Consider the following 13,143-nt stretch of genomic DNA (forward strand, 5'->3'; position numbering starts at 1 on the left):
ATTCATTTAGCCAATTTACTACCCATAATCTTCCTATTTATTGCAAGGAAGAATTCATCACCTATAAATAGTGATGGATTTATGTACAAGATAGGAATAAGAGAAAAGAGTGTAAGAAAAGATGAGAAATTTATATTGAGGTTAATGTCGTTAAAGAGAGAGTTGAGACAAAGAAATTATTCTAAGTCTTCAACTATATTCACTATACAAAAGAGAGTAATTATATGTTGAAGATGCTTTTTTTTGAAGCTTTGGACTCTTCAACTAATCCGGAGTTGCTTGAGTTGTACAACTTTATTGGGTTGTTGTATCCTGGAGGGGACAAGTCAAGAGTATTACTACTGGATCGATGTAGATTATGCCGCAGTGGGCTTCAATCTCCTTAAAGAGAGCGAGATATCCGCGCCTCAACCTGAATACTTTTTTATTCACTTATGTCATTTTATTTTCAACTGTAATTTATTCTAATTGTGGTATATTACACCAACAACAGTGATGAATGTAAATGATGATTATAGTGATAGTAAATGCTATTTTTAGTGATTGATAATAATGGTAATTGTGGTTGAGGGTGATGATTATGATTGATCGTGATAAATGATAGTAATTGATAATGGTGGACAACGGCGAAATTAATCGATAATAGTGGGTAATAGCGATAGTGTTGAATGAAACGAATTGATGAACTATCATTTTTGTAGAATTTGTTGGATAAACATCTTTATAATATTGAAACTTTATTACGAATCTTAATCATTCATATCTATTCAAACCAGGTGAACTGTCATTTTTGTTGAATTTGTTAGATAAATATATATTAAAACTTTATTATGAATCTTAATCATTTATATATATATTCAGACCATTAATCATTAACAAACAAACTCAAGAACTGAAATATAAATAATTAAAATTAAAATCGTGATTAAAGGCAAAAAAAAGATATAAATTATACTTGCCACTAATACTTGCTTATTAAGGGTTGATAAAGTTGACCATTCACTCTATTAAAAATTGCATTTGGAATAGGGACTCTTGTAGTTCTTGGTAGACGATAAGAGCCACATAGTACAGTGAAGAGAATATTGCACACACATCTTTTGGGTTAACTATATATACATAATATATTTAATTCCTAAATTGATTTGCTATTAAAAAATATATATGGGTTGTGGGTGCGATAAAAACAATGTATTATAATTTGTACATAGATGAATTAATTAATTTATACAGCATGCATGTACATATATTATCATTCGTAAATCTTATTTGAATGTATTAATTTGTATATAGATGAATCATTTATTTAATTCGGATGGATTCACGCCAATGGTCATATACATGTCATGATGTCAATGTATTTTTTTTTTGGTATCTCACTCGGTTCGGAGTTCGTAGAGTCCCGATTAAATTCGAATCGCGCACTGCAGGGCTCAATCAGGGGTGGCGCTCCCAACTGGATTTTTTCCATACTCAGGGCTCGAACCCGAGACCTCTGTGGAAGGGTGAAGCAGTCTCACCACTGCACCACAACCCATATTAATTAGTGTATTTAATTAGTAGAGTACATAACTTTGTTAAATTGTTCTCTCTTTGTTTCTTTATTACTTGACTCGGTTCACTTGATACAATTCTTGAGAAAAAAATTGTTATGATTATATTTTTTACTAAATTAACATTATTAGTGATACATTGAAACTCTAAATATGACTATTATTTATGTAGTTAAATATATTTAAGAAAAGCAAAATAATAATAATGATAAACTTTCTTGATTTGTTAAAATAGATAAACAATAATAAATTTATTTTTTAATATAGAGGCCAAGTAAAATGAAAGGAAGGGAATAGTATAATCATATATGCAAACTAGGTACTTTAATGATACAAGCAACAATAACGCATAAGTGAAATCTAGAGAGGATGGAGTGTATATACCTTATTCTTACTTTGCAGAGATAAAGATGTTGTTTTCGATAAAACCTCAACTCAAACAAAATCTACCAAACAATTTGGAAAGGGGAATATACATATATAGAGGCAACAACATAATAAGAAAAGAACAGTAATAAAAACAAAATAATGCAAATATTGGAGCATGAAAAACACCAATTAAAGAAAGTTGAAATAAAAGATTAAAAAACTACAAGAAAAGTGATAATACTACTGGTAAGAAGGAAAATCTAAGTGTGACCTACAAGTCTATTCCGCAGGGAAGCAAGAGAACAGTCAACTACAAACTACCCTTTTATCCTGATCGCGGCCCATAAACTCTCTTATTGAATGGCATGTCCTTTATAAAATCAAAATATGTTATGTCTTATCTAATCACTTCCCTCCGATACTTCTTTGGTTTGCCTCTACTTCTTCTAAGTTATTATCAACTGTTCACACCTCCTCATTGGGACATATACATTCCTCATTTTCACATGCCTAAATCATTTCAACTTCGCTTTACTTGTAAAATTATATTGAATATGTTATTGTTATTATATATCTTCAATTCAAAATTATAATTTTTCATTTTTTTAAAAAATATTTATATCTAATCAAATTAAAACAAAAGTAAAATACTCCCTCCGTTAATCTTTACTTATCTACTATACTATTTTGAAATATTCAATAATGTTTATCTAGTTTATAAAATCAATAAATAAATATTGTTTAATTTTCAATAGTTAGATAACTTATAATTAATCGGATAATATAATAAAATTATGCTCTATAAATTATTTCTTAAGAAATACGTCAAATCAAACATGGATAAGTAACGATAGATGGATGGAGTTAAAAAAAAATCTCCTACAACAAATGTTAAGTCAAGGTACTGTAGTAAAAGAAGAAAATTAAGGAATTAATTCGAATATTGAATTTGCGTCATTCCACATCTTCTCCCCACATTTATAATTTGTCACGATTCAATTCCTTAGGTCATGATTACATCTACTATAACCTACCAGTAGGTAAGTCAACCTGTCAACCCAGAACTTCAAGTAATGGGTTTGAGGGCAGAAACTAAACAAGAGTAACGAATTATAAAGATAAGCAGAAAGAATAAGCGGAAGTAAACCAAAACATGATATAAACAACTAAAGATCCCTCCCAAAACCTGAAAGTCACAAGTACAGAGTTACTACAAAATAAAAGACGAGTACAAATTCCGAAAGTGGACCGAAAATATATATAACAACTGGCTAGTCTCAAAAGGCAAAAAACGGGTCATCCATACTGAAGGAGACAGGAATGATCCAAAAACACCAAGTACTCACCCTAGTCTCCGAAGCTGACTGCAACAAGCTCGATCTATCTACGGCGGTAGCTGATGCTCGATCCTGCATCACAAAAGTAGATGCAGAGTGTAGTATGAGTATCAAGACAACAGGTACCCAGTAGGCATCATAGGCAGGTTGAGCAGAAAAGGTAAAAATAATATGAAAAAAAGAATAGTCTAAATATGAGTCAACATAAGCATCAAAAGGGGGAAAGAGTACTACCTATGAGAACTACAACTAACTATACCCAACTGGGCCCCCATAAGCCAGTCGGAACACTCGTGCGCAAATTAAATAAAAATCTGGACGAACCCCCATAAGTCCGCCGAGTACACAGAATAGCTATAACTACCAAGGCTAGGAATCTAAAATCTGTGATGTTGGGAACCGAAGTACTATATCATTTCCAAACCCAGAATCTCCAAGAGTCAATTGATCTAGGGTGACTTAGGGGTCGAGGCCGGGACCGGAACCTAGATGCTCACCCGAATGTTCAAAGTGGCCAAGGCCGGGACAGGGTACCTGGAAGCTTGCCATAATACATAAGTGTGGTCGAGGCCGGGACTGGGTATCCGGATGCTCGCCGTAATACATCGGTAGGATCGAGGCCGAGACTAGGTACCCGGATGCTCGTCATACTAGCAAGCCGGTAGAGGCCGAGGCTGAGTACCCGGATGCTCTCCGATAATTCAGAACGGAGGCCGGAACTTGGTACCTAGATACTCACAGATAATTTATCCTATGATGCCAAACATCCTACTTCCCAACTAGAATACAACAGTACCAAAAATCTTTTTCCAAATGAGTCAATCGATATGCCGCCAAAATTGGAACTGGAACCAAAGTCAACGATCACGAAATCTAGTGTTGCCAACGCATCACGAAAGTCACGATTATATTGATTTATAGATGAGGATATTTTTAAGAGCAAGGGTAACGCCTAACTAAGGCATACTACCAGGCACTAGCCCACTACACCATTCTACAAGGATCTAAATTCACCAGAGCGACGCCAGAACATATAAAGCAAGTTTACATCCTATACTAAGGCCAACATACCCACAGTATCAACAACATGCTCATTCAACTCTACTTATAATACTAACAAATAACGACAAGATACACATGCTTCTAAATATCCGAAAAATCCGATAACAAGCCTAAAACATGATTTCTAACACCTAAAATATACAATCAAACTACCCAACCCAAATTCCAACTATTTCAACATGTTTTCACACATTCCAGCTCAATCTAAAGAAAGGTAAAATCGTAGTCTACCAGTAGGCTAAACACGCGGGCTCCAAATCACTGTATCTGAGCTTTTCTCTTCCTAACTACCTCGGAATGCTACCACGCTGTCAAAAACAGAACCATGACATCAATACAGTCGTTTAGACACTAATTTCATAATTTTTGAAGACAGACCAATTTCGGAGTCTAAAACGGAAGATGTGGACCCGAATATGAAATTTTGGATTTGACCCCCAAAATAGGTTCTAAACGTCACTCCAAGCTCACAAATCATATTTATAACACAATTTAGGGTGGAAAAATAACACAAAACGATCAAACAATCAATTCTCACATTTTCAACTAAGAAAACAAACAAGGCAGCCTTTTTACGCGTCGATTTCTCAAAAATGAAAAATCTCCCAATCAAAACAAATTATACAATGACGTTTCTTACGAAAAACCCCACAATCTAGCCTCAAAATTAATTCAAAACGGAGTTATATTGACCAAGTTACACTCTTCCCAAATTCAACAAAATTTTATTCCAAAATATACTAAATCTGCAGCTAAAAATAAATTTATTACCTCGAACGACGTGCCAAAAGCAGATTCTGAAACCTCCATGATGTTCTCCTCAAAATTCCACGCAAGATAGCCTCTGGAATCACCCAAATCGGATTTATATAGGTCAAGAAATAACTTGTCAAAGTTCTTCAAAAATTTATTACGAAAATGGATACTGCTGCGAATAAAATCATGATTTTTACCTGAATCGAATGCTCCAAATCATTTTTCAACCTCTCCAATGTGTTTTTCACGAAAAATCTCACAAGTTTGCCTTTTGAATCACCCAATTTAGAGCTATATAACTCAAGTTATGAGATTTTAAAGTTGGAGAAAATATCTCAAAAAGGGATTGCACTAGCTGCTGACAAATGAAATCCAAAATCTCCGATAGGGTGCTTGAAATTCATTCGGATTCCGATAAAAATAAACCAAATATGCTACCCTACTAAATTTGACATTCCGAACTCAATGGCGCATTCATAATTCCCATACGAGACCATTTTAATAAAAAATGAGTCCCACACCCAAGAGCCCTTTTAAACCACCTTCCATAACGGGCCTCGAGATTAGATCGGAAGCCTCGAAAAGCGAACGAAGAGTCTTTATAGACCAAAATCGACATTCTGTAACTAACCGCGCTGTTAAAATTTTCATTCGAGCACGTTTTTTAAGAATGTTGATCAAAGTCAACCATAAGCTAACTTTCAAAGTCAAAAGCGCCAAATGGCCCCAAACTCGTATTGATTGCCTCGATAGTCATTCCAACAGTGCTACTAGCCTAATTTGGTCATTCTGTAACTGATGGAACTATCATAATTTAAATTCGAGATCTCGTTGACCCTAAACTCAAAAAGTCGCAACTAAATCAGCTTAGGCCTTTAAAATACCAAAACGGACTCGGGACCTCTAAAAATTCAACCAACACTTCTTATAGACCAAAAACCATCTCCTGAATCCAACAGAGTCGTTGGAATTCCATTCCGAGCATCGAAACTCTAAAAGTTGACCAAAGTCAAACTTTGGCTTAAAGTTTCTCAAATTCTCAACTCAAGGCCTCAAATCTTCGTTACAACTCCAAAACTGATTCCGTAAAGTTTTCTAAGCCAACTTCGACATTTCGGAGCTGCTGGAATAGACGGAATTCCGTTCCAAGACCTGTAGCTCCGATTGACCTCAAATACCACTTTTTAATACTTAAAGCTTATGAAACTCAAAATTTCAAAAGACTTAACTTTTCGTAGAATTTTCTAAAAATCAACATCCGATAACAATCAAAAACAACTCAAAACATCTAAAGAAAGGGGTAAAATGATCATTTTACAAAAATTTCAAAAATGATTTTCAGGTCATTGCATAATTTCAGGTGGGAATTAATAGGTAGCCTTTTATTAAAGTCTGCTCACTTTATTGCTGCCGCCTTAGTATTTTGTTAGGACTTGCTTTTAAGTTTTGTTTGGACATAAATTAAATTTTAAAAATGTTATTAATTTATTTCTAATGAGTTATTGATTTAGATAATAATTTGGATTTTTTAATCAAGTTATTAATTTTATAATGGTTTGGAGTTTTTTTTAAAAGGTCAATAGGTAATTCGATAATAAATTATATCCTTCGATATATAAAGTCCTGACTTACGATTTAATTTCAAATTTTTACATCTCATTATCTCAAAATCTTTTAGTTATTCTCTAAAGTGTTAGAAGTGCCGAAACCAACATTTTCATTAACAAGGTTTAAATGTCGAAGAAGGTTCAACATCTATTATATCATAATATTGCCATATATTATTATAAATGATAATAAATAAAAAATATCTCTAAAATTAATAATTATTTATTAAAAGGTGTTTTTCTAGTAATTTTTCCATCATTAAAGCACTTTGTATCATTGTATGGTGTTTTAGGTCCAACTTTGTGCTTCTTCCTTTATTTGTTCATTTGGGTTGTGGGCCGAAGGAATGGACCAATAAGCTTAGGGCAAATTACCTTTTTACACAACTTCCCCTAATATATTTACTTTTACTCCCATATACACCAAAAAATTTCCAAATTCCCTCCTTTTCCTTTCTCTCTCTAAAAGTCACTGATACATCCGTCCTATCCCTCTTTTCTTGCCCTAATTTGCTCCTTCAAGTGTTAATCAGGTTCCAAATAAGGTAATGTATCAATCTTTCCTTATATGAAAATTTAATTCATCCTCATTCAATATGATTTCTCCTAAAATTTGTATATTTTGATTTCTTCTGAAAATCTTTGATAAATCTTCTAATTTTTTATCATTTGCTTTCTTCTGTAAATCTATCTATTTGTGTTTCTCATACTTTAGCTTATACATATGGATTCCGTTCATGGTCTCAAACAGTCCACTAAAAATCAACGAATTCTTGTTTCAACTGGGTCTGATTCGTCTTGGGAAGGTTACGACGAAGTTAGATCAAAACATCGTAACGATCCAGCAGTGATGAATAAGCTACGAGAGAATTTGAAGTCAAAAGCTACAGTTAAACATGCACCCAATGAAATAGTCAAAAAGATTGAAGGGGTTACAACACACCCTAATCTCCCAAAGGTATGTGTTCAATTAAGTTTTTTTGTTTTAGAATGATTTTTTTGTGAAGGTTTTAATGTTTCTAATACATATCATTTATGTATCAGATACATAATATCTTTTTAAAAGGAAATCTTTTGGAGGTTTTTTATTTCCGATACATCATGTTTAAGTGTCTGTTGTTTTAATTTTTAATGATTCTGATACATATACATTTATGTATCAGATACATATTATCTTTTTCAAATGTATTTTTTTTGGAGATTTTATATTTCTGATACATCATTATTAAGTTTTAGTTTCTGTTGTTTTAATTTTTAATGACTCTGATACATATATATTTATGTATCAGATACATAATGTATTTTTCAAATGTAAATATTTGAGATTTACTATTTCTGATACATCATGTTTAAGTCTCAGTTTTTGTTATTTCAAGTTTAATAAATCTGATACATCTACATTTATGTATCAGATACATAATGTATGTTTCATATGAAATTTTTTGAGAATTACTAATTCTGATTCATCATCTTTAAGCCTCAGTATTTGTTATTTCAAGTTTTAATGATTCTGATACATATATATTTATGTATCAGATTCATAATGTATTTTTCAAATGCAATTTTTTTTGGGATTTACTATTTTTGATACACCATGTGTAAGTGTCATTTTTTGATGTTTCAAATTTTAATGATTCTGATACATATACATGTATGTATCAGAATATAATATATAATTGTTTCTGATACATCTTCTGTATGTATCAGAATCTCATCTTATGCCTCAGATATCTTAATGCATATGATACATCGTATCCATGTATAGAGTTCAAGTTGTATTTAACCATTTTCATGTCAATGCAGGGAATGAAATACGTCATCAAGAAGATCCCGTCACACCCATTGAGATTCGGAACGGCATATAGAGTTAATTTTCTTGATGATTTTGAATCATCAATAGGTGAAGAAGGTATAAAGTTATTTAGGCAATCTATATTTGGTCACTACTTAGATATGCCAAACTGCAACTTTCAAGGGCAAATCATCAAATGCCTCTTACTTCTTGAGGTAGACCAAAGAAACAAAGAAGAACTGCACATTCGTCATGTGCAGGGTAATATACTGCGATTTACAATAAATGATTTTGCTATCATTACTGGTTTGCGATGCACCGGTAATATGAATGACTTCAAGTATTCTGATGATCAAGCAAGTAGATTATTGTCTTTATATTTTCCTGGTGCCAAAAATGGGGTCAACAAAGCTCGTTTCGTTGAGCGTTTTCTGGTTGGAGGATGGAAAACAAACGAAGATGTCGTTCAGATGGTCATTCTCTATTTCATCCATACTTTTGTTTTTTCTCAACTAGGTGATGCACCTATATCAGTTGATGATTTCAAGATGGTAGAAGATGGTAGTTATGAGCAATATCCATGGGGGAAATTAGCATATTCAAAATTGATAAAAGGAATGCGTCAGGAGTTTTCAAATGCCAAACAAATGTATCGTCTAGGCGGCATGCCATACGCTCTGAATGTTTGGATATATGAATGTGCATCTCAAGTTCCCTCTGAAATTGCTGTAAGAGTGGGTAATAAAATTCCCAGAATTCTTAACTGGCGTGTTGTCGCCGTGAAGCCAAAATTTGAGACATTCATGTCTACCATCTTCAGTGAGGTACATGCTTTGAATATTATTCGTTTATGCACTGATTCATTATACATAAAATCTAAGATACATTATATATCCATGACCTTGATACAGTATAATTTGATTCATAAAGTAGATGTATCAGCTCATATATTTATGTATCAGGATATAAATGTATCAAGATATAATGTATCTTATACATATACTTTATATAACCTTTCTGATACATATAATGGTATGTATCAGAAAGGTATTTACAGCTCATGAAAACTCATTTATCAGTATTTACAACTCATGAAAACTCTATCTTATGTATCAAATTATAATGTATCTAGAATTACATCTCATGATACATCTGAATGTATGTATCAGATAATGTTGTTTTTCTATCAATTTAGCATGTATGAAGGATTAATGTTTCTGATACATCATGTTTATGTATCAGAATTAACATGTATCAATTATTCAATTTTTTTGCAGTATCCATGCTCCAACATTGTCCAATCTCAACATGAAATGGAATCTATTGTCGTTCATGACAGCCAACAGAAACCTGAAGATTCAACATCGGCTGCCAAGGTCAATTTCAGAAAACCTCATGAAGTCACTAGATTTGAGGATTTCTCAACAACACCACCCACTGAATTTTTAAAGAGATCCAGGGATGTCGCTGAGACATCTTCTCCACCTCCTTCCAAGAGAATGAAGACTTCCCCTGCTAAAAAGCCAATTCAAGTAGAAACAGCCAACATGCATAAGGATTTCATACCACCAAATGAATCAGAAAATCTTGTTTCTCCTGACAATGAACCGGGGGCAAAGTCACCAAAGGAATCAGAAAAGCCTGTTTCTCCTGACAATGTACCAGGGGCGAAGTCAGCTTTAGGAGGTGAATCTTCCGGTCATTCGGATCGAATTATTCATATGCAATTCAAAGCATTGAAGAAGTCCATAAAGAAGTCTCTAAAGAGATACGTAAGTTATTACTTTAAGATGTATCACGTACAATATACTTTTAATTAGGTGATACATTCTGATTTTTCATATACTTGTATCAAGGTTGACCGGAAGTTCAAGCGTTTGGAGAACAAAATAGATTCAAATCACATTGATCTTTTGAAAGCCATCGACAGTATGGCGAACCGAATGACTGGCACATCATCTCAAGTTAAAAAAGATGATTTTGATCAATCATTCCATGTGGTTGAACAACAAGAAGCACCTACTGGATTGGAGGTGCACAATTTTGCAAATAAATTTGACCCACCCCAAAAAAATGACAAATCTAATGTCCAGGAAGATATTAAGGTACATACATCATGTAATATTTGATATTTATGCTTTTAAACTTCTGGATAATTTTCATTGTCATGTATCAGTTGTAAATGTTATTATGTTTTCAGGGACCTGAACCATCCACCATGATAAATCAGGTGGACAACATATCGGAACAAAGCATTTTAGCAGATGTTCCTGAATTATTTGATCAACAAGTTTATTCTGATACATTAAAGGTAATGTATCAGAAATAAATTGATGAATAATTTGATTCTATTTATATATTTTGTATAAGCTCTACCTCTTTAAATATATATATATATCTAGACATTTAGTACATATATATCATAATTAAATGTTATTATGTTTCCAGGAAGATGAACCATCCGTCAAGGATGTATCAGCACACCAAATGGAACCATAAAGAGCAGATACTGATCAGCTTATTGCTGATTCTGATACATTACAGGTAATGTATCAGATTCTTTACTGAGATAAAATCAACATTATTAATTTTTTTAATGACGTTATACATTACGTGTAGAACACTGTAAAGAAAGATGGAAGAGTAGCTGATGATAAATCTGTCAAAGTAGAAGAGCAAGTCGAGGAGATTGAAAAAGAAAAAATCAAACCAAGCACATCAGAATCCAATACTTCAGCACCATTTTCGACCGAAACTCTGGATGTGATAGATGCTCTAATATACGGACTTCCATTACCAGCCATGCCATTGACAGTTGTTAGTCATGAGCAAGTTCAGGATGAATGTCTATTACGCGATAGCCAACTACCAACCACTCTTCCATCAAAAGCTAATGTATTGTTTGACGATGCGAAGACACCATCTCGAAGAAGCAGGATTCCTTCGAAGATCTTACAGTCGCCGTATCTTTTAAACTTTGGGTCGAGTGAAAAGGGAAAGGAAAATTTGTCAGATGTTACGCATCAGACACACCCTTTTGAAGGTTTTGGTATATGCTATCAACCCCCTTCCGAGCTTGTCACAGACTACTCTCAATGGATAGATAAAGGACTTCTAAAATCACATGGCAACAAGTAAGTATGACATATTCAACTTATACCCATACAAGTCGTGTATTATATTTGTTATGTTATTAAACTACAAGTTTCCATTCAGGAATTCGAAGGAGGATCATTACAGATCTAAGTGCTCTTCATTCGGCTTTGAAAAAATGGACTTTGTTGTGGCATTTCCTAAAGATAAGAACTGGTTCTACCTAATGTCACAGCCGGACAGATGCTGGAACGATGAGGTAAAAATTTCATCATAAATAATATGATACAACTCATACTAACTACCTGATACATACATATTAATGTATCTGATACATAGATAGATAAATGTATCTGATACATACATAATCTGATATGTGATGCTAGTTGTTATATAACTAATACTTTCTTAAAATGTGCAGCACATCGATGTAATATTTTACTACCTTCGGAAGAAATCGAAGATGCAGTTGAGCAATCAGTATCGATACACAACGACAAATTGCATTTTGAAAAATTACATCGAATATGCACACACACGCTACTATCACCTTCCACCTAACATTTCTACACAAGAAGATATGGCAAGGGCCACTGTTACAGCTCATCAAGAGAGATCCGTGAAGAACATAATAAGAGGTTTCTCAATACCAGCCGGTTTGCCCTGGCATTTGGTAGATGAGGTATACATTCCAGTGAACTGCGACATGGATTTTCATTGGGTTCTTGCGGTAGTTGTGTTGAAAGAGAGATTGATACGTGTGTATGATTCATCGCCTAGACGAAGAAGTAGCAACCCTTCCCAAGAGATCCAAAAGATAGCAGCAATGCTACCAACATACCTGCAAGACAGTGGTTTCTTTGACAACAACGAACGTATTGATTGGTCGTCTCTTGATTCATACAAGGACAAATCAACCGGTAATATGCTTGAACCACATCACCCATTAGCAGTTGAGTATGTTGAAGGAATTGTGCAACAGGGAAGTGGCAGCTTGTGAGTATTAACATCGGCTATGTATACCTAAATCATTCATATGTCAATTTTACTTTTTTTAAATTCCTGTATTCCTTTATTTGCAGGGATTGTGGAGTTTTCCTGGCCATGTTTGCTGAATATCTTAGTGATGGAATTTCTATTCCAAGTACCGGACTAAACGCTGAATTCTTCCGTTCAAGATATGCCGCACTCTTATGGAGATATGGTTGTCAGAAGGCCATGGATGGTTATGTTAGCGATAACGACGATCCAAAAAAACCAAGGAGAGACATATCTCCAAACCAAGGAGAACTGATTGATGTCCAATAATTTTTTTTTTGATAGTAAACATTTTAGATTCTGATTCTTCCAATGTATCTGATACATAAACTGTAATGTATCAGATTTAGTATATTTTAATATTTCTATACCTCAGATTTATTATGTTTTTCTCTGGTGTCAAAATGGAATATAAATTCAAAGTTTATATTTAATACTCTACTGTATCAAACTTGTATCGAGTATAATATTCATAAGTGTCACATTTTGTGAATTCTGATACATGAATCAAGTTTTTTTTATTATGATACATCATG

General features: G+C 33.5%; 1 protein-coding gene across 1 annotated transcript; it reads left to right on the forward strand.

The window, feature by feature from the left end:
* Nucleotides 1–8,502: 8,502 nt before the first annotated feature.
* Nucleotides 8,503–12,877, forward strand: LOC129902488 (uncharacterized; the record flags this gene model as incomplete). The annotated part of the gene is made up of 8 exons (XM_055977749.1): nt 8,503–9,300; nt 9,754–10,209; nt 10,333–10,509; nt 10,677–10,787; nt 11,096–11,610; nt 11,693–11,828; nt 11,991–12,565; nt 12,652–12,877. Coding segments are annotated over 8 exons (2,994 nt in total), but the record flags the coding sequence as incomplete, so codon positions are not given.
* Between the last annotated feature and the right edge of the window lie 266 nt (nt 12,878–13,143).

This window comes from Solanum dulcamara, chromosome 9 (assembly GCF_947179165.1).
Source record: "Solanum dulcamara chromosome 9, daSolDulc1.2, whole genome shotgun sequence".
Lineage (NCBI taxonomy): Eukaryota > Viridiplantae > Streptophyta > Magnoliopsida > Solanales > Solanaceae > Solanum > Solanum dulcamara.